The 23590-nt window shown below is 35.6% G+C and overlaps 1 protein-coding gene across 1 annotated transcript in view; it reads right to left on the reverse strand.

The window, feature by feature from the left end:
* The window catches only part of pth1r (parathyroid hormone 1 receptor), a 56390-nt gene that overhangs the window by 7393 nt on the left and 25407 nt on the right, over positions 1-23590 (reverse strand). The window contains exons 2-7 of the mRNA XM_023336194.1: positions 17355-17457; positions 10920-11030; positions 10070-10191; positions 6739-6833; positions 3762-3948; positions 156-309 (exon numbers count right to left, since the gene is read on the reverse strand). Coding sequence (XP_023191962.1) covers positions 156-309; positions 3762-3948; positions 6739-6833; positions 10070-10191; positions 10920-11030; positions 17355-17457 — 772 coding nt within the window. The remainder of the gene's footprint in view (positions 1-155; positions 310-3761; positions 3949-6738; positions 6834-10069; positions 10192-10919; positions 11031-17354; positions 17458-23590) is intronic.

A 23590-nucleotide genomic window follows, 5' to 3' on the forward strand; every position in this document is an offset into this window, starting at 1 on the left:
CAATACAAATGCATACCATGCTTTTTCTTTCTTAGATTTTTTTTTTTTTGTAAAATATCTTGAACGTCATTTCTTTTTCCTTTTCCTCTTCACAATTATTCGCTACTTAGTGTTGGTCAGTCCCATAAGTGCAATATAAAAGAATCAACACTCACCCCATCCAATCAGTGTAAAACCCCAAAGGTACTTTTTGTCTGAGAAAAAAGTCATAAAAATGAGACTGTGCAGGTAAAGACCCTCCACAAGAATCCAGTAGTAATTGGTCGCCAGAAAGTACATGAACAAGGTCACCACCACCTTGCAGGTAATCTATAAAAAAAAAAGCAGACACAGCAGAGCAAATTAATCAACACTCATAATGAAAAACCACCCATGTGAATTGTTTATTGTTTTCATGTCCTTGGTTTGCTATTATGTTTACCAATTCTAATCTTGTCTAGGTCTGCTAAGAACTTAGTTAAACTCTTTAGTCTAACACTCAAATATCAGTTGAAATGCAACAACAGTGTCAACTTAATTATGCAACTACAAGTACCCGTTATGATTTTTGAGTGGTGCATCTTAGCCACAAACAGGAATCAGTTGAAATGAACTGAACTAAAACACAACCAAAGCACACTTAAAATGCACTGAGTGAAGTAATGATCAGAATTAATTTATTGCCTAATTCCTAATGCTTATGAATAGTCAAGATTTCTCAGAATTTTTGTCAGATATCCTCATGGTTAAAAACAAACGTGGAACACTGTAGCATTATTTCTAATTAAGAAACTCTTAGTTCCATGAGTTAATTTTGTAGTTGTTGCAGAGATTACAAAATTAAAAATGTTTTATTGCCAGCATTGTTTTGTTTTCCTCATTTAAGCTCCGAGAATGCCCATTCTCTTTGCTTCTTTTTTCCTTACATACTTTATTTATCCTTGTTTCCCTAACCTCATGCATTATTTACATCTAGTCTGAATATACATATTTATTGGTGCGTGCTTTCAGTTAGCGCTCATCAGTCATGTTAATTGATCCAGACTACAATTATTTTTCTACTAATTAGCCAAACACAAGGGCTGTTCTTCCAACATACTCAGCTTGTTTAAGTATTTTTAATTCATGTCTTCGTACCCTGCTTAGACTTTAGTATTACAAATAAAATCAAAGCAGCCTTAATAAGTCTATAAGGTGTATTTGATTTTAAAATGTATGTTTATTTTTTACCCTACGCTGGCTTCTTCTCATAGTAAAAAAAAAAAACAAATACCACTGTTAGATTAATTGGTCTCTCTAAAATTTTTCCTAGGTGTGAATGTGTGTCTATAAGGTTGTTTGTCCTGATGTCTTTGTGTTGCCAGGCGATAGACTGGCTGCCCAGGATGTACCCCGCTTCTCGCCCTTTGACTACTGGAGATAGGCTCCAGCCCCCCTGGTGACCCAGAAAGGATAAACATTTTAGAATATGGATGGGTGGATGTTTTCTACACAGCCTGCTCTAACCTAAATTATTCATTATAGTGATCAGTCATGACTTTCATTATTTCATTAGGGTATTGTTCACTGATCCCAAACATGATCTGACCGCTTTTTTCAATTGCAGTTCTTGCTCTAAAATTTTTATAATAGAGGATTATTTTCTGAGTTCAGATCCTTGTCATGGAAATAATTTGTGTTCTGGATGTGTCATACTGCAAAAATTAAAACTGAAGTAGCAAACCCTTCATTTAAAAGCAACTTTAAACAATGTGTTTTTACTTTTAATCGTTTTAATGTTTTAAAATCTTTTTTTTTTTTTTGATACAGCCACCCCTGTTTCTTCAAAGCTCCATCACAAAATGCATACATTTTAAAGGAATGTATGCAAAATTGTTTTGGCACAGCCTTCAAGCTTTCTTTCTCCAATCCAGAGCCTCAATTAATTATGAAAGATTTTTGTTGGCTAATTGGCTAATTTCTATAATTTTTCATTTACATGAAGAAACATATAGTAGAAGATGTGCATGTCTGCAGGTTTTACTTGTAGCTTAAAAAGGAAAAAAACAAATGATGGGCCTGTCTCTGGTAGGATAGCTGATGTTTTGGTTTTAATGCTTTTACATAGATGCCTTGTAGCAAGAATAAGGGATCCTATTTAATTTGAAAAAAATGAATGAACATTAATCTAGAAATAAATAGATTGCTGAAAAGATAAATATCTTTCTCAGTCTAAAGTAAAAATCCACAAATACTTTGAAGAAATTTACACTTCTGATAATAAATCAAACTTGTTTTATATCAACACAGACGCACTGCGGTGTACTGACATCATGTGGACGCCTCACAGATGACAAGACTGATTCAGCCATCGATTGATTTGACTCAAAGTCAGGTCAAACCTCCACATGGCCGCAGCTGTTGCTGTTGCACTGGTGTGTCGTCATTAATAGCTATGAATCCAATGTAATCTTTCCCTGCTGCTACCGTGTCATTGGTATCTTTTTTTCTTAGCACATCCCTTTGTGATTTATCACTGATCAGATTGTCCGATTGTTTTAGAGAGGGAACTTCCTCATGCACACTTATGTTTTCCATATGCATCGTTTTTGAAGGGTCATTGCTGGCCCTAACTTCCATGGGTCAATGGGAGGGGAGCATGCTACATTCTGAAAAGCTAGTCAGTGGATCACATAGCAACACAAGATGGGCAACCAATAACACACAGAGGCATACTTCTGGCCAATTAATGGTGACCAGTTAACCTTATGCAGAGAAATATGAATGTGGCCTCTTGTCATTGTCTTCCTTGTCAGGTCTGACTTAACTTTAAGTCTCATATTGCACCTTCTTATTTAAAAGATCTCAATTTGTTTGTTACAGCACTGCTTTTCTCCAAATACCTTTCAAATGTCTTCATTGGACTATTGGCCTATTTATAATAACCACTGATTACATGCAAGTGGTATCCAGGAGTCCAAAAATATACAACTCTCTTCTCTAGGAGGATTGGACATTTTGCCAATGAGTTGGAACCATTGGCTTAAGAAGCTGATTGATTTTTAACAGATTGTGAGACTGGTTTATGAACCTTAATAAAATGTGGCTTTCCAAACCCAGGACATTCTTTCTGTGAGGCAATAGTGCTAACAATTGTGCAATCATGCTGCCTGAAACTGTTCATAATGTAGTTTTTACATATATTACAAAATTTGTTTATCTTTGAATTTTTATTTGTGATTTAGAAACATATGATATGGAAAAGACCAGTTTTTGTGTTAATTTGAATATTTACTTTTTTTTTCCATTAACTTGAATGACGGTTTGAATTAATTAATACAGCAAGCCAAAATACATGCATAAAAAAAAACAACTTCAAAGCTTCTGTAGTTTGTTTTGGTTGATTTAGTTAAACACAAGAAAAGTCGTGACCTGTAAGAATATATTACACAAATGTTTGTATTTTAAGGTAACTGTGAAAAGTTAACAGTCATTTCCCATTTTCTAGCTTTAATCTGAAAAGGGAAGCCAAGTGCTGGCTTAGTGAAAAACTGGCAGGGTGAAAGGCAGGGCAGTTCATTTTCTCCAATGCAGGAAAAGTTGGTGAGTTTTAGCACATGCATCACATCCACCTTGGAAGCAGAATGCTAAACTCTAGTGAACATTGATACTCAAATAATCTGTGTGTGCAAATAAAACTCACAGTAGATCGTGTACGAATTGGCATGCCTTTGACCACACATGAAAACGGTTTCTATGTTCCTGCATTTACTAAAGGCCAAGGACTCATGGGATTAACTTACAAACTGTGTTTTGCTGGCAGGTGGGGCTTCAGTAATGGACTTGAAGTCCTCCACTGTGACTCCCTCCATGTTCTCCAAAGCAGATCCAGGGTAGAGAACTATATCTTTCACAAATATGCTTACAGCTCGTAGCATGTAGGACACAAATAAGTGCATGTGGATGTAGTTCCTGGTGCAGTGCAACCGTCTGGGAATAATAAAAATAAAATAAAAAAAACATCAGCAAGGTCATTTAAAATGTTTAAAAAAATGTTTTTAAACAGTTTGAAAAGTTTTATAAAAGTGTGTCTGAACGACCAAAACCACATTGCATATAAACTATGCGCATCCTAATTAGAGCCAGCTGAATTCTGAGCTGACTATAACACATTCTTCACTTTTAGGAAAAACACGGTTATCAGATCGCCATGCTCAAATTAAAGTGTAAAACAAACTGCAAGCATGTGTGCAGCAGTTGGAGAAGTATGCAAATTTTATCAGTTCCAAACACTTCCAGAACATCCTGAACATTCTCTGTGGCTTGACCTTTGGCGTCACGATCCACTGGGCTCAATTTGCTGGGTCAATAGACTTAAAGGTTAAGTTATTACAGTAAAAAAACGGCAAAGGAAATATTTGCTGACTATTTATTGGTGCCAACAATTTTAAGGCTACACATCTACCGGAGACAGAAATGAAACTGCTGTATCCACCATCAGCTCTGTCCACAATTTCTTTCACTAAATCTCATTAATGAACTGACAAGGTGCCCTCAGAGAACTATTGATTCAGGAAAAACCAATCTAGCACACATCCCAGGTGAAAAAAAAGGCCCTGAAAGCAAGTGCTAATGTAAAATATCCCTTTGCTCCCTCTGGAAAACGTTTATGAGCTCTCCTTTCTAAAAGCTGATGTGTTGAAGGGGGGACATGGCTGTTGCACTTCGCAGTCTGGTGCCAGAATGTCAGATGGGCCCCTGGGATAACTTATTAAACTCATTTGGCACGTATATTTCCTGGTGCCAGTTGGAAGCATTCCTAAAACCTTTCTGACTGACTGTGTGTACTGTAAGTTACGTCAGTTGGAACATTAGTAAACAGGGCCTTTACATCGATTCTTGATACTCCCTGTGCCCCACAAAATAAGCAAATACTGACCAATCTGCTCAGCGTGAAACAAAATGGTCTAAATTCAACCTTGTTACAGACTTTTTCTCCATTTCAGAAGTAAATTTTTAGGGAAAATGAGTAAAATAAACTATAAAGCCGAGCAAAAGTATTCACACCCCTTAAAGTTTTTCACTACAGGCTTTTTTTATTGGGATTTTAAGGGACAAACCAAAAATGTAGTACATAATTTTTAACTGGAAGATTTTTTTTTAATTGGTTGGTTTGCAAAAACAAAAAATCTCTAACAGGCAACTTTACTCTGATACTCCTAAATTAAGTCCAGAGTAACCAATTGCCAGAGAGGTGGAGGTTCACTTTCTAACAGGACAACAACTCAAAGCCTTCTGTCAGAGATACAATGGAAGGGATTAGATAGAGGCTGGCCAAGTCCAGTCTTTGAGAGCTACTATACTACTCCTAACAGTAGGAGTAGTTGCTTGGCTACTCCTACTATTAAACAAATTCTTTGTGTTTAACACCTGAATCTAATCAATGGCTCATTACCAGGTCTCTGCAGAGCTGCATGACATGCCAAGGAGGTAACTCTGAAATGTAAGTCAGGTGTGCTGGAGCAGGGATGAATCTCACAGTTGGAGGACAGCTCTCGAGGATTGGACTTGGGCAGCCCTCGTTAAAGGTGGTTTGATTTAAGTGTTTGCCCTCTTCCTGATTTCCTTTTTTCATGTATCTGTCACTCTAAAGTGTTTCAGAACATCAAAGTACCTTACATATTAGTTAAAGACAACACAAGTGAACACAAAATGCATTACTTAAAGGAAGGTGTTTGTTATTAAGGGATAAAAAATCCAAACCTACGTGCTACGCCCTTCCACCACCACCGCAAATCCTATTAAGATGCTGTGTCATGATCTCAAAAGACCTTCTATGTCACTGAATTACAACAATTCTGGAAAGATGAGAGGGCCAGAAGTCTCCCACAGCACAGTAAAAGATTCATTGCAAGCTATCACAAATGCTTGATTGCAGTCTTTGCTGCTGAGGGTGGCCCAACCAGTTATTAGGTTTAGGGGGCAATTACTCATTCACACAAGGCCATGTAGGTTCAGAACAAGAATGGGTAACAAATTTCAAACTTAAGATGTGATTATGTCTGTCATTACATTGAAAGATGACTGTGCAAAGTATTGATTCAGGTGGACTTTGAAACTGCATGCAACCCTTTTTGGATTTTTATTTGTAAAAGGAAACACCTGAAAAGGATCAATTTTGTACAACTCTAACTTATATTATCACAGAAAATTCACAGAAAATTCAAGAGCTGTGAATACTCTTGCACTGCACTGTCGGTACCAGTTTGGAAATTTTTTATTCCAAAAGCAAACTTTTAGAAGGAACATTTTATTCTTAATTGTTAACAATGATTTCTTTCTTGCACACATACAAAGTCTAAATATCAGAACCCAACATGAAAGTGAAACAGGCTGTAAAGGTCAGACGATGAGGTCTGTATTAATGCAAGCCAGAAGGTAGTCAGTGCTTCAGAGATAGTCAGATCACATTCTGTTCAAAGTGAAAATCAAACGTAGTGTTTAATACAGTTTGCATTGTGATGCCCTCATTATGAGGCAACATATGCAGTATTAAGTTAATTCCTATAAATGGAAAATAGTGTTTTTAAATGATGAAGCTCAGTTTAATAATCATCTTGACATTTATGTGCTCCTTGCATGACTAAAAAATCCACTCACTATTATTAAACATCAAGACTTCCTGATGATCCAGCCTTAGCTTCTCACCTGGTGTCAAAATCTTTCCCTTGGGAACATCTGAGGTTAGAAGGATAAAAGAAGGCAACTGAGTAGACTCACCGAAAATATCCCAGGATGACAACAGCCACCATTATTGAGCCCAAAGAGATGGAGTATCCAACGGTATAGATGATGTACAAGCGGTGGAAAACTTCCTGTGAAAGATAAATATGCAAAAGCGTCAGCACAGCACCAAATGGGTAAAGCACACTATTTGAGAGATATGTTTGTTCCAAATGTTGATTTAGTGTAGGTTTTGACCCCAATCCCTCATGTTCTATTAGGAAGATTTAACAAAAAAAGTGTTTTCTATTCAAAAATTATAGGACAACCTATTCTGTGAGGTAGATATAAGAAATTGACACATTATCGATAATTGAAGTAAATAAGTAAGCAAAGAAATAGTGAAAGCTATAATGAACAGAAGTACAACTGAGTTCATTTTAGTATCTCTAAATCTGAATAGCATTTGCATATTCCCAACATTAATTAGGGGAATCAAATCATTTTTCTTCTTATGAAACATAGTTTTTTGTCATTTTATAATTGTGTAAAAACTCTCTGTCTTGTAGTAAATGCATAATGATAAGGATCTAAAACTTTTTATGCTGTACCACAAATCCAGATATGATTTTTAAGTAGCAGTAAAAGAAACCCAGATTTTTTTTTTTAGAATGTTGTGGGTTTTTTTTTCTTTTAACATTTTGATCACCATAAGACCCTGACTGCCACAGATTATTTTTGATCTGTAGAGAATCAATGAAGCATAAACATCACATTTTTAACATGCCAGAGACCAAAACAACTGTGTGCTACAGCTCCAGAATCAACACACTATATGACTTGGCAGATTTATTTGTACCTTTTATACACGGGGTAGATCAAAGCGCTTTGCATAAATAAATAAAGATGTTTACATAAATACAACAAATGCATAAAAAGCACAAACTAAGCATTGCTTGACAGCATAAAAACATGAAATATAATCATATAAAAAGAAAAGAATTCATCATATTATAAAATAATATTATTCAACTTGTACATTTTTCCTACAAAAATATAATAAAAAAAAGAACATGAGTTCCACTTTACCACAGTTTGAGAACCACAGTCAAATTTAATTAATAACTTTTGTATAATAAGTATTTTCATCATTGTAATCAAAGTTTGTTCTTAAAACCTCAGTCAATTTATTTCTACCCTGTCAAAGAAAAATGTCAAGCTCTGAAATGTGAAAGACAGCAACACAATTCAACAGCTTGATCATGCAGCAGTTGCTTGGCCGGTAGGAGTTGGTAAACTGATCCTCTACCAAAACCTCTCTACATCAAGATGCTCAGAAGCCAATGAACCTCTTGAAAGCTGTGCTGCTGTTATCATTTAGTATCAGGATCTTGAGCCAGGAAAAACGTGTCTCTCAGTTGTGGCAAGGGTCTGCGGTATGGCAGCTTTTTCTGTGCATGCTTCACTCTGTGCATATTTATTTCTGATTAACTACTGGAAGTGCTCCTTGGGGAAAAGGTCAACTCCTGAAGACATTAAGGGGACAGCTGTACAGTGAAGTTTAGAAGCAAAAAGGAATGAGAATCAAAGATTAGGACACCTTGATGCTATTTGAAAAGTGCCTTTGATTTAAAGTTTTGAAGGTTGTATTTTAAATAAGTCATGCATAGAAACACAGTTTATAACAGGGGTACTAAATGCATCTTCAATAAAGATACAATAGCATCTAAATGGGAAAATGAGACTAATGGAAAAAGGTAAGAACACAGAATTTACAATAATAATGTGTTATTCATTTTTTTGCGAGTTTTATTGTGCCAAATATATGCTATTGCATATTTATTGCTCCGCGTCCTCATTACAACATGAGGTCTATAATATACTTTTATGATGCATTAAAAATAGTCATTTTAGCAGCTAGTGCTAAACATTATCTCAATATTGGCCCTAATTGTGTAATTATTGCTTTTTTCTCCAACCATTAAGACAGAAAAAGCTAAAAATACCCTCAAGTCAAGAACACGAGGCCTCAAATTTTCATTGGGGGAAAAAACAGTTCAGCATGGACAAAACTAAATCTGTGGACTTACTCTGCTAAAACTCTTATACAGCAGCACTGAAAGAAGATTATGAATGACATAATAATATAGGTAGAATTTTAAAGATTTAGTCAATATCTCCATGGCCAAAGTAAGAGCCACAGGACTGTCAGATCTAGGTCCCAGCTACTCATATTATATTAAACTTATAGTTTTTGTCATTTAAATATATGCATTTACACTGGAATTCCAATTAAAATGATGTCATACATATTAGCATTAGCTACAACAAATTTTAGAAGATTAACAGCATGTCTAAAGCAGTGCTAGGCTAATGACTCCCAAAAATTGTAACTGTAGATTGTGTTTTTCTGACACTGATCACCTGTCCTCTCAGGCATTAACTTGTTCAAGTTACATTTGTAGCTTATTGGAAACACAGGCAGGAGAAGGTGGTACAGAAGTGGAATGAACCTATATAAAATCCTGTTCCGTTGTGGTTGTGATTTCTAGCATCGAAAGGAAATGCGATCATGTGCAAACTTGGCTTCTATATTGGTGCTATTTTTGACCAGGAAACCCCTAGAATAAGATATTTTTAATCTCAATGAAACCTCATTAAGTAAAAGTTACAAACCAAAAAGGAAATTGTTTTTAACAATCTCTGCATATTCTGTTATATGCAACATAATCTGCGATTGAGAGAAACTGAATCTTTTGAGTGTGAACGAAAGGTGCAAACGGCTCAGAAAATCTCAGTTTTGCTAAAAGTGTGAACAGGACTTTAAACAAACCTGTGCAGAAACTCCATCAAACACCTGGAGGGCACCTGGAATGAGTTGCAGCCATGTCGTCTTACCAATCATTTGGGGTAAACATCAATAAGACTTTTCAAGCCTAAAGACTGTTCTCTCTCTCTTTCTCTCTCTCAAAACCCAAGACTGGTATAAATAGAGGGGATATAGCGTTTCAACACCAACTTCTTTTTGAGCAGTTTAAGTCGTATGTCATATCATAAAATCAAAGAAATAAGACAATGCTGCATATTTGAGCAGGAATTTAGCTAATTAGATGCATTTTCAAAGAGCAACCACACTGCCACCCTTTCATTATCTCCAGACATTAAGCTCATAACATAATAGTTTATTAATGCTGCACATTAATGAAAAGGCATACTGTAATGTGTTACTCATTTAACAAGAATTCTAATTACATGTTTTTGTTGTGTTAAAACAAAACAATGTCTTGAGTAAGACAGTTTGGCCTGTTGGTGCATGGCTGTTGCTCATAATTAGAATTAGGGATGCTGTGCAACTTGGACATGTAAGCGGAAAAGATAAGAGTCCCACCTTTTCATGGATATAGTTGTTAATGTGGAGGAATTTTGAACATTCACTATAATTGGCCCATGTTTTGTTGACTGAGACGAGCTCCCACGTTCCATTGCTGTCACAGCGACGGTATGCCAGTCCTACATACCAGAAGGATGAGAAGAAAAAAACAAACATTAGGTTTCAATTATAGATTCAAGCTGCATAATCAACCAAGTCTCACAGGAAAAATATGTAAAACATCAGTACACTATCCTAAAAATCACAATTAAAGTGCATCATGGTTTACAAGCAAGGATTTTGTATTATTATTTGTGTTTAGGACAGTGGATACATAATATAAAACCTGCAGAAAATCATGTACAGACATGTGAAAAACGGGACACTATGGCTGCCTGTGGGTTTTTTTCTAACATTGTTAGACATATGGATATCTTATATAAAATGTACCAACATTGAAAAATGTAAGTACTGTAAATGAACTATGAAAAATCATTTTCAATTATTTTTGTAAAGGGCAAAAATTCCTTTCTAATGAGGAAAATCATTCTGAAAGAAGCATACCAATTTTAAATCACTTACATTTAATTTGGTATGTTCCTGGCTTAAAATGAGCTTATGAATCTGGTAAAAGGATTTAAAGACTCAAAAAAATCTTGAATTTGTTCACATTAATTCTCATAAATGTAAAATCAGATAGAGACAGCACGAGTTTAAATCCAGAATCCCCAATGAATAATGAGCTTATTAGACTAAATTGGTGAATGGAGACCAAGTTCAATATATGAAAGGTCCAATTTACATGTAAATTAAGAAAAGGGTTTTCTATCGAGTGAAAAAAGTCACAACTCTGCAGACCAAGTCCTACCTTTGTGATTGAAGTCATGAATGTAGTCAGGACACAATGTGAACACAAGGTCTCCAGGATGTCCTTCAGGCCAACACACAATGCCATCCCACTCTGGTGAACAAAAGCCATCTGAGGACAAAAACAACATTGACTTAAAAAAAAGACCACAAAGCTCTGCTCTCTGTTATGATTACAGTATTATAACAAATATCAACTAACATACAGAAAGCAGCAGTGGTGTTCATTTTTAAGGGTTGTGTTTTCTTTTTAAAAAGTAGGCCAGTCACTCGACTTGTGTGTTTATGTAAATTAGAAGCAACCGTGTAATTTGCGGTGAGTCTGACAGTAAATAAGACCTTTTTTTTGTTGAGTCAAAGGAAAGTAGGGGTCATTCAATGGAACACACTCTCAGACTACTTCCCATTTGTTGCAACATAATCAACGTGTTCCCAGTATGTTGACAACAAGGTGCCAATTGAATCTAGTGTGTTTGTTAAGGGTTGCGCCAAGTTTCCATAAGTGCTTTATTGTTTTGAGAATCATACAAGTTTTCTATTGTATAGAAATGGTTTCAGCATGGATCTCATTTATAAACTTTTTCTGCAAAACTGGCTGCATAATAGCACTCTAAGTGGACTATTATGGATAAATTTAATTACTGTATGACATAGGTTACTTCTAGGTCTATCCATTTATCCAACTATTGAGAGACAGTCTGATAAATAGAAAGCCTGTTGATCCCAGGATGTAATAGTGGGAGTAGCATTCTTTTCTCCACAAAATCATGGCAAAATTCCCTCTAAAGGCTTGGCATTTATGTTGTCTTATTGAAAACATCTGACCACTCTGACCACTAATAAGTAGCTGTACATAAAACTTAAATGATCCCGTCTTTGCAGCAGATCCATTATTTTCTCATTCCTTGAGTGAGTTGCAAAGAACCATGTGACGCTACAGCGACTTGCATTTTATTCGTTTGTCACTTAGAGCATGAAATTAAAGGGTAGACTTGGTGGAGCTGACTGAATCCTGTAGATCTTTGGTGGGAGAAAAACAGAGTTTAGTTTCAAAAATCACGCTGACCACACATCCTGGAAGTAAAAGTAGAAAAGCTGCTTTCCTTTTGCCATAGATGTTATTACCATAAAGACCACCTACTTACAGGCTTAAATTAAACACCAAAAAACACACACACAAGTGTGCAATTTCCCGTAAATTTCTTGACCACGATTTAAATATAAACGTGACTATGAAGTCGTTTGGGTATTAGTGATGTCACTGGAGGTTTTTGAAAGTTTTCTTTCCTCCCTAACCCATTTGATTCCAAGCTGCAGATGTCAAAACACATTTTGCATTTTCTCCTCATACATACGGTCTTTTATAATGATCCCCGGTGTTGTTCTACACCCAAGACCACAAGCTTCAGGGCTGAGCTATTTTCACACTGGCAAGGTCTGGAGATTTGATCCCACATCCCTCCACTGTCCTCTCCAGGCAAACCTCAGTGCTCCCCCTCAAGGAAAACATTGTCTCAGTAATGTAATGATGACTTTTGTCTATTTAAAGAATCCAAATCAAATGAAATGCTATCAAAATATTGCAGAAAAATGATGAAAAAGATCAAATGTATATATAATATACAGTGCTTTGTGAAAGCCTTCCTTCTCTTTAAACCTTTTCAGTTATTTTCACATTGCATCCACAAACTGGAATTTCATGTGACAAAATTAAAACAAAACAGTGATAAGAAATGAAAATAAATATGGTACTCAACAATTTGTATTTACTTATTAATTTATTCTTATTAAACAACTACTATCAAATCCACATGGATACCCTTTGATCCACTGTTGCTTAGGTTGTGTGTTTGAGGTTGTCCTATTGGAAGTGGAACCACTTTGACCACGTTGCGTGAGACATTCTCTAACAAATCTTTGAGGACTTCATAAAACATCTGGATTTACATGGAGAACAGATTACACAAGTGGAATAATTAGATAACTGGAAGGCAATTGGTTGTACTCAATTTTATTAAGAGGTATGAAAGCAAAAGATTTTGACCATAGCTGTATGCCAAAGGTTTTAGATTTTCATAGCTGGAACATTTTAAAAACCATGTGCTATTTTCTTTCTGTCTCATTTCACTTCTGTTGTTCTATACAATGCCAATAAAATACATTAACGTTTGTGGTCATAAGTTGACTAAATGCAAAAAAGTTCAAATAGTATAAAACCCTTTTGCAAGACACTAAACATAAGTTGAAATGTCAGAAACTAGCAATAACCTCTATCAGGGATTAAAGATGAAAAATCCAGGCAGACACATCCTATGTGAAAGCCACAGGGAGCAGAAGGGCCACAAAGACTGGACTAGATAAGCCTCTGCACTTCATGTACCACCAACAGATTAAAGAACTGGCTGATATTAAGAAATCCTGAAAGTGGATTGGAAAAGCTGTACTAATAGATGCGATGGCGGCAATAACCTTGGTACATAAATGTGCAGAACCCAATAACATTATTAGAGATCTTTGCTCATAGGGAAAAACCTTGGGAAGACGAGCATGGCCCTCAAGTTAGCAGTGATCTGGTAGAGAACCCTGATGTTCAAGAGAGGAACTCATTTCCAAATGTTGACTGCTAGCACTTAGCCAGGTCATCAGAAAGCAAAAGCAATGTTTTTACAGGAATTTATCAGAAGATCTTACAAGTCTACATAACTTTGTAGTATAAAATTAGAGCAGACATTTTTCCTACTTTCCACTTTAAATAATTAGAAAATGCCAAATGTGGCTTTTAAAATTAAATGAAGCAAAGTCAGAGCAAATCATAAACCATTATCTTGAGAGAAAAAAAAATCCAATCACGTACTTTAAGCAAGCATGTAGTCTGTGTTCATCCAGGCAAGCTCATCAGAGAAATGTTTTACTGGTCATTAAGGAAACATGCGTAGTCTAATTTCTTCAGTTGTTTTGTTTTTAAACTGACATGTTCAACCTTCCAAAAGAGATCAGAAAGCAGACACATACATGCCAGATGAATCACAAACAGTGTAGAATGGCATCATCCAAGGGCTGATCTGGGATTTTCACATGCAACTCGCAGGTTTACAGAAAATGGTTCAGAAAGGAAAATATAGAGGGAAAAATGCTTTGTTGGTGTCAGAAGTCAGAGGAGAATGAGAATTCAGGTTCAACATGATAGAAACACCACAGGAGTTCAAATAACTAGTTATAACAACCAACATACACAACATAAAAGCCCAACATGTCAAAACCTAAAGCAAATGGGCTACAGAAACAAAAGTTCATACTCGGGTACGAGCAGGAAACTAAGAATACACAGCTCATGCAGGTCCAACAAACATTCCTAATATTACAGAAATTTTCATTTTAGCTGTACATTTCAGATACCAAGAATCTGATGGAAACTTCATTAAAATATTTTATCTACGGTTCAGGCTGTTAGTAACGGTTTAATAGCATGTGGGGCAATTTATGCTTTGAACATTTTTAGCTGCTTAGAACAAATTAAGCATTGTTCAAATGCTGCAGCCTGCCAGAGTAGTGCTGCTGACCATGTTCCTCTCTTTATGACCACAGTGTCTGCATCTTATATTGTCTGCTTCCAGCAGGATAACATATCACGTAGCTCAATCCAATATAGCACTTCCAGAATTTTATGGAACAGAAGATTTGCATCATTGATGTGCAATCGACAAATCTGCAGAAACTGTGTGATGCTGTCAAGTCAGTATTGATCAAAATCTGGTTCATTTAGAGTTGAAGCATTTTTCTTCTGTTATGGTCAGATTTGAAGTCGTTAGATTCAGAACTATTTTTTCCCGACAAAGGGGATATGGTTAAAGCTTTGATATAATCTACCGGCCAGGAGTCACTGCCATACAGTAAACTGCTTCACCTATGACACCAAGCAGTATAATGGATTGCACTTATATGTCTTTTAACCTAGATTTTCTTTTGTACTCTAATAAACACATCTATTTAGAAAGCAATGGTAAGCCAAGCCTGGTATGTAAAGATAATCCATCTAGCCAACCATGGTCTACCAGCTTATGCTTGAAGGTGTACAGAGGAGTTAGTGCCTATGTCCCTCAGTCAGAGGGTAAGAGGACGGTATATCCTGGACAAATCACTAGTCTTTCAAAGAACACAAGTCGAACACCCATTCACACACACACTAACTCCAAAGGGAAATTTAGAGAGATAAATTGAACTAATAACATGCAGGTCCTTGGACTGGGAACAAGCTTATGCCTGGTTCACATGGCAAGATTTCTCTGCTAATTTTGATCCCGATCTTCCACTTCGAACAATCTTAAAGATGCCCTAATTGTCAGAATGGATCTAATCTTAGGCGATTATCTGTTGGAATATCTCAACATATTCCTGCTGTGTGCTAAGAGTGAGTTTACATTTAACATACTATATGTGCATCTTTGAACACTTGGAACAAGCTCTCCAAAATTTTCTACATTACTAGTAAAGGTCAGTGCAAAACAGTTCATCAAAGGATTGTGCTCCTTTGATGAATATGATGTATTCAACATACATATTTACAGTTCACATCAAATAATTTAATTTAACTTTTATACACTAGTCATAGTCTACTACAAAAAATATAGATAATTGACTCCAGTTAAGCAACCGATGTGAAGCCAGCAAGAGATTTTTCTTTCTTGACAAGAAATTTTGAAAATTGATGCACTGTCATGTATTTCTTTTTTTTCATGACATGGACCAACTTTGTCTAAAATATTGGTAAATTATAATGTTGTATTTTATATGTCTACTGGCCCCACTGGGATCAGAAGTGGGAAAATCTCATAATAATTAATGGAAGTAAACATTACTTTCATCAATTTTGAAAGTAATGTTAAAAATTAATGAACATTTTACATCAATTTCATTACATCGTTACATTTTTTTTTAGAAAGAAATTATGTAATTTTTTCTAAAATAAAAAAAAACATCAAAATCAACAGATGATAAAATAATAAATAATAAATTGCCTATTAAAACACATAAGACTACCACTACAGTTTTGGAATAGTTTATTCTATAGGTTAGAAATGGATTTGAGGTTAACTTTTAATTTTTTTTTTCCAAGTTTATGTAACTAATAAAAAACAGATTTATTGGTTTAAGACTATACATACAACAGCTCACTAAGTGTGGAGGATGCTCTAACATTCCTTGAATAAACAAAAGATGCTGTTCAGTTACTAAAGTTCTCAGTGTCAGCATGACTATTTAAATCTAATATAAGATTCATGGGGTTTTATGAAAACCATGAAATGTTGGGTAATATCCCGGAAGGAATGTGACCACAGGGGAGAGTCAACAATAGCTTTTTTTTCCAGAATGGTATGTTTTTAATTATATGTTTCATTTACAAAGAGTATCGTTTTGAGGGTCAAAGAATTTAATGCCGACTTCATTATTCTGAGGTTACAAATATAGTATTACAAATGACTTGGTTGTAAAACCCTCAGTCTTTGCTGAACAATCAGAGGAGAATAATACAGCAACCACCAATGCGGCAGATGATGGGGTCTGATGGAAAATGTTCTTCTCTGGACGGCCATGAACACAAATACACTCGAGGATCAACTTCAATTTCAGTTCCAGGAAAGACAGAGGGGGGAAATGCAAACAAGGGGATATCATTTATAAACCATATAACTGCTGAGCAAGTTCTAAGATGACTGTTGAATGGGAACACGTTGGTACATACTGGAAAATGTTGTTTAACTTATTCCAAAAATATTTGTCAGCCAAAAAATTGAAAAATGTCAAGGTGGCTATTGAAAAGAGTTTGGGTTCGCACAAAAGCCTGTCACTTGTTTCACTTCTCCCAGAAAGAGAGTCATTGCTCTATCCTGATCAATAATGTATTTTTGAATAGAATTTAAGCTGAATTAAAGAAGGCTGGTTCTGGGGACTACTGTTGAACCTCTTCAGATGATGGTGCAACATAAATCAAGAAAATTATGAACAATCCTGAGCATCCTCTTCATGATACTGTCATAGAGTTTCTTCTGTCAGAAGCTTCTTAAAATCTGTTGTAATACAGAACGTAACGGGAGATTTTTCCTGGTCTGGAGTAGGCATGGAGATGAATGACATGAAATTTCCATTCTTAGTAATTGCACATTTCACCAGTCTTGTAACTATACATACAAATGAACGTATTGTCATAAAGTGCAATAGCACAGCTAACAGTGCCTATGTAGCGTATTCATAATAGCATAATAACAACAACATAAGAAAAGAGCAGCGCTTTGTTTTTCATTTTTGGATAGGAACATATTAGCATCAGGAGTTATTTAAATATAGAAAATTGGACCCAAAAGCATATTGAAGTTTGACAAAATTAAGATACTCACAGAAGGATCAGAAACCCAAAAGTAAAGAGCCAGACTCTACTCACCGGGTATCTTACCCCTTGACTTGATGTTATCTTCACATTTTTTCTTAGCTTCGACCAACAGGCCAATCTGCTCCTCTCTTGTCAGCACATCATCTGCATAAACCTGCAAAAGAGAGAGAGAGAAGAGGACTTAGGAAAGGAAGAACTTTAACACTAAGTACTACTGGTGTGTAAAAGACACACCAGTAGTCTTTTACACACCAGTAGTGTGTAAAAGACACACTACTTTTACACAGTAGTACTGGTGTAAAAGTACCAGTAGTACTGGTGCACACCAGTACTACCACCAGTAGTACTGGTGTACCAGTAGTACCAGTAGTACTGGTGTGTGCACCTGATTGACAGGTGCAATCAGGTGCAAAATCTTGTGGAAAATGGCAAGAAATATAAAAATTATTTGGAAATATTAAAAAAGAAAAAAACACAAATATAACAGAAGACCAAAAATTTGTAGATTTAAACCACTGATATTTATATTTTACAAATTCACCAAATGTTTCTAAATAATCCATGTTGAATTACCTTAAAACACCAATTAATGTTAAAGTGAGTGAGGCATTTTATTAAACTGATAATTGCAAGAAACCTTGAATGGGAGCAGGTGCATTTTTTTATTAGAAGTCACAGTTATTTATGTTTCTTTCATCTGCTCTTTCTTGGCTCTGCAGCAAGTCAGTCCAAATTACAACCGCCCTTGCTACAAACCAAATTAGAACCAAGAGCCTTTGAATTTAAGTGACCTAAACAGGAAGACAGAATCGCTGCTGGAGCGTTAGGCTGACAGTACGTCCTGTTAAGAAAGGATCTCTAGTAGGGATGTTTACCATTAAGCAGAAAATGTGCTATTGGAATAAGAATTATGAGTTGCCTTTCTAACAGTAAACTGACTGATAATATTTACTAACCCAAAAAAGTAAGGTTGGGATTGTTGGAATTGTTATTTTTACAGTTTTTTCCCTACAGTTTGTTCCATAAGGGGAGAAATTAAATGTCAATATACTTTACATTAACATGTGTCGACCGGATGTTTGACAGACTCCTCCGTCTCCTGAAGGTCAGATTACAGTGACCACATAGGAGGACATGTCAAAGCATCTGGGAGTCCAGCGCTGTATTTATTTCTGTCTTTGATGCCATAAAGAATAAATATGAAAATGCCCTATCAGACAGACTCTTCCTCTTGGATAAACAGTATTCGCATGCTGTTTATAGCTGCAGTTTGTGTTGCAGTTGCTGTGTCCACTGTTTCTGTCTGTGCATGATGAAAGTCAAAACTGACAACATGTATTCCTAAAAGCTTTTTCACAGTTATGCATTTTGAGCTTTTGAGCTATGTAATGACGATTGACGTGGAGCCTCAGGTGCGGTTTTCCAGTCAAGGAAACATTTTTCATTTAATGGGTTACACTGACTGACTTGCTGTTTGCTCGCGGATCACTTGTAGGCAGTGACAAATGTGACTGCTTTGTAGGCAGCAACATTCATTTCTAACAGTGCGTGACAAGAAAGGTTGAAATAAAAACATAAATATGCTCACTGGGTGCTGAAGATTAAAGGACAGATAAGAACAAATGAGTATACTTTTTAATATTTCTGTTTCGAGACTTTTTTTGTTTGGAGGGCTAAAGTAACGTTTCCACACAGAGCAATGGAAATAAGAACCTCTGTGTTGCATCCAAAATCTGGGGAAATTGTTTAAAATAGTTTAGAGAAAATTCATCCTTAAAAAGATAAAGAGAATTTATATTTAAGATATAGCTAAAATAAGAATAAGAAAAGTATCTATTTAGAAAAATGAACAAGGATATAATGTATACTGCAGATACATAAAAGTCAAATTTGTTTAAAATGGTGTAGGTTAAACTAAACACACTAAAGCCAGAGTGTCATTCAAAAGCATGATGACCAGTTAAACTGATAGAGCAACACAAAGTAGTATAGCTTAAGTAAGTAGAAGGAAAATTATTTTTAACTTTCAAAATGTTTTACAAATAAGAATAAAATATGGGGAGCATACATTAACATTCATCACTCCTGAACCAATACATTCTAAAAACATCTCTTGTTGGAATTAGAGCTGGAAGTCTTTAGGGGTCTGCCTTTACCAGCATTGATGATCTAGAGACTGAAACTGAACTTTTTGTCCATTCTTTTCTGCATAATAGGTCAAACCCATACAGGATGGTGGGCAGCTGTAAACATTAACCAGGAATAAGCTTCATGTATCTCCCCATCAACTCTGACCCTGAATTTCCCTGGTCTTGCCAAACAAAACCTCCCCACAGAACGATGCTCCCACCAACCCGTTTTGGAGTGAGAATTGTGTATCAAGGTAATCTGCAGTACTAGTTTTCCACTACATAGAGATTTGCATGTGGACCAAAATGTAAACTTTTAGTCTATTTTGACCAAAACTACTGGAAACAACTGTTTACATAATTGTCTCTAATACAAGTTTCTGGATTTCATCTTCTACATGTTTGCAGTGTTCCTCACATGGGCTATAGAAATATCTTACGGCTTTCTTTCAAGGATGTCTTTCTTCTTGCTACTGCTCCATAGAGGACAGATTTGCTGAGTGCAATTACTAATAGCTGCCCTGTGAATTGATTTTCTCCCATCTCAGTTATGGATCTATAGAGCTCCTCCAGAGTTGCGATAGGCCTCTAGGCTTCTTGGCCAGACTATCAGTTCATACTAATAGCCATGTATTAGGAGCTTTTCAGTTGGGCCAAGACTTTTAGTTTTTGGATGGTTAATAAAATAGTGCTCCATGCACTATGTGATTGTTTTATAACCCAAGTAAGCTTTATACTTTGGAATTTTCCTAACTAGTGTGTGTGTGGGTTTTTTTTTTGTCTTTATTAAATCTAAGCCAGAATGACAACTTCATGGCACAATAACATTTCACTAAAAACACAAGAAATTGCTTCTATTTTATGATAGTAATATAGCTTTACACCAATGTGATTGTTTGCATCAACAGAAAAAAACAAATCCTCCAGTCATTCCAGCATTTTCTCAGGAAACTCACAAAGAGGTTTTTAAACCATAAGCCAAGAAAAGTATGATTGAAAATTTTAGTGGTTTTTGAAACCAGAATGCTTTAAAGCCTTGGTGTTCCTTGATACCTGCAACTATTATTTTGATTCCTCGAAACAACATTATGTGCTACTTTTTCTTACTCCTGAACACGCATTACAAATAAAATACACTGAAAGTTCTAGAATTAAAGGTGGAGAAGTTGAAGTGGTAGAATTAGAAGACACTACACTGTATGTGTAGAATATATAAAAAAGTTGGCATTAGTAAATTTCTGTTTGTATTCAGTCCTTCAGATTGCCAAAATAAATACATTAAGTACGGTGGAATCCTAAGTACATAAATTGAACATCACTCTCACCCCTCAAATCCAAATAATATCTTGATTTGGATGTAAAATAAAAGAACTCTGGAATATCTATCTATATTCTGAAAAAATAAAATCTTTGACAATTTTGAACAAGGACTGGCATAAATTGCCTTTAAAGCAAGTCTCTGATTTTTGCAGTCTTTACATAAACTGCAAAAATACCAAGCTCTTGTGGGTTTTCTCCATACAAACCCACAATACCTCAATCCATCAATATTTTCATTGCTTTCTGTGCAGAAATAAGGATGTCCAGTCTGGGAACTGAATAAGGCTACAGAATGAAGACGTTTATGGCTTTGCATGGTAAACAACCACAGATGGAACAACATCTGACCACAGGCGAACAAGGATAGATACAACCTGTTTACTGGAATAACTATGCCAATATAGAATATTCCACTGACAGCTCCTGAGACATTACCTTAATTTTCACCTCAGCAACTTCCCAATAGTGCTTTAGGTGAAAGTTCAGTCAATAAATGACCAGCTATGGATAGTGAAATGATTCATGCAGTAAGAAGGATTTCACTATTTGTAGTAAGTATTTTGCGACTATCAGATAGAACTCTTGTTGGGAATTAAGCTGAAAATAAAATCAGAAACTGTGAACAAATGTATATTTTCTTTTTTGTAAAAACAACAAAAAAAGATATTATTTCTAATTTACCCTCAAACATGAGGAAGAAGAGTATCATTTGCTAATTCAGGAGGAGAATCCTTGGTAATAAGTATGCCCTCAGATTATTTCTGAAAACTATTCCTCCTGCTCTGGCCAGAGTCCAAACCTCTAAGGCAAACACAACTTTCACAGGGAGAAACATGAACATTCTTATTTACTGTATTTGATTCAAAACACAGCCTCTTTTTGTTGACCACTTTTGGGTCTGTGCCAGTATAAAAAACTGAAAAAATATACATCATATATCTGTGTGTTTTCCATCACCAGTCTCGAATATAAACCACAAGTTTGTTTCTCTATGCAAACTGCAGCATGACGACTTCAGCTGCAATGCTCTGCAAGAATATAAGGCAGAAATGTATTCAGGCTGCTCTGCCAGTGTCATGCCATTTAAGTTTAATAACTAATTTTAAAAAAATAAATGAAGATACATTTGGATTTCAGTTTGCTTAGGCATTTGGTCACTTTGGGTGGTTTGTAGAATGAATGTAAAATGAATAGCTTCACTCTGCATGTGTTAATTTCAAAAGAAGTTGGGAAAAAAAAGGATTAAAGAAGATTTTCTTTTAACTGAACACCAAAAATGAAGTCATATGGATAGGCGCCATTCAAATGCCGAGCAGACGTTGGGTTTCTGCTACATTGCTAGCAAACCCTCATTGTGGATTGACTTTTGCTTTTCTTTTCTTCTTCTTCTTTTTTTTAATAAAAAGTCCTGGTTAACCAGAGTCATTTCCTGAAATGCTGAGCAGTGAATCAGAGATTTAAATGCTTTGTGAGGTAGATTTTTGTAGAGAGCACAAAACAGAATCTTGATAAGGCAAGAAGTTAAAACAGACCACAAAAACCACACAATTCTGAAATAATTACCTACAGTCAACAGGCAACTCTTGGTTCTTCTTAATGTGGAACAAAAGGCACAGCAGACTTGAGGAACACATCATTACCCTTTCTGATTGAAAACAAGACTTTGATGTAGGTCAGTCTTCTTAAATCCTATTTTAAGAAGGTTTTTATACAGTTTTTATACATGATGACCCTACTATTAAATGACTTACAGTAGCTATCAGAATATAGCTGCATTTGAACAATTTTGGGACACATTTTTTGTTGTGTGCATAATGGAGGTTTTGTACATGCACAAAGTCATCTCAACGCTCAATCAATAGTGACAAAAAGGTTACTTCTTAATATCCCACAGGATGCTGCAAAGAGCAACTAGATTCTGTAGCAAGAATTTCCTCCAATGTGAAGGCATCCATCCATCCATCCATCCATCCATCCATCCATCCATCCATCCATCCATCCATCCATCCATCCATCCATCCATCCATCCATCCATCTATTCAACATAAGATCAAGCATAAACATAGATATCAATCTCACCTCTAACATTTTCTATTCTTTCTAGCTAATCCCAATGGCCAGTAAACAGACTGATCTTTCTTAACTAAAGAGATCAGAGCAGAGTTTACATTACTAGCGGCAAGGATGACTGTCCATCTATTATGCTATTCTATCACTACTCATGAACAAGTAATGGATATACTTGAACTCCTCTACTAGAGACTCCACTCTAACCCAGAGGGAGCAATTGTAATGTGGCTTAAGGTTGGTGAAGGCACCCTAAAGAATCAGTAGGTTCACTTAACTATATAAATGACAGTAATTCTAAAATAATAACTTTGTTTCAAAATGTAAAAGATAAGGCTTTTCTTTTTTTCTGAATGGCGGTGTTTACAGGAGAAATATTGCAGTGAATTTCTAATGTCTGGTTTTCATTTCAAGACAAACTTCACTCTGTAATCAAGCAATTCATGAACTATCTTGGTATGTAATGATTACTAAGACACAAAGAATGAACACACACATTGCCATACTGCATTGTTTTCTTGTTCTGAAAGCATAAACTCATAGATCACAACAGTGTGACTAGAAACACAACTCATATTAATGTCTATATTTCAAAAAAAAGCTTTCTAATAAGAACCCTCTCTGTTCACTGATTGTTCAGTGGGGATAAGTTATTAAGGAAAACTTAGCTACAAAGTTGAAACTTTATTTTCCAGATCACACCTCATCACATGGATGATAAATAATGCTCTAATAATATTTACTCTGGTTGCCATGAAGAGCTTCTTTTAT

Source organism: Xiphophorus maculatus, chromosome 6 (genome assembly GCF_002775205.1).
Source record: "Xiphophorus maculatus strain JP 163 A chromosome 6, X_maculatus-5.0-male, whole genome shotgun sequence".
Lineage (NCBI taxonomy): Eukaryota > Metazoa > Chordata > Actinopteri > Cyprinodontiformes > Poeciliidae > Xiphophorus > Xiphophorus maculatus.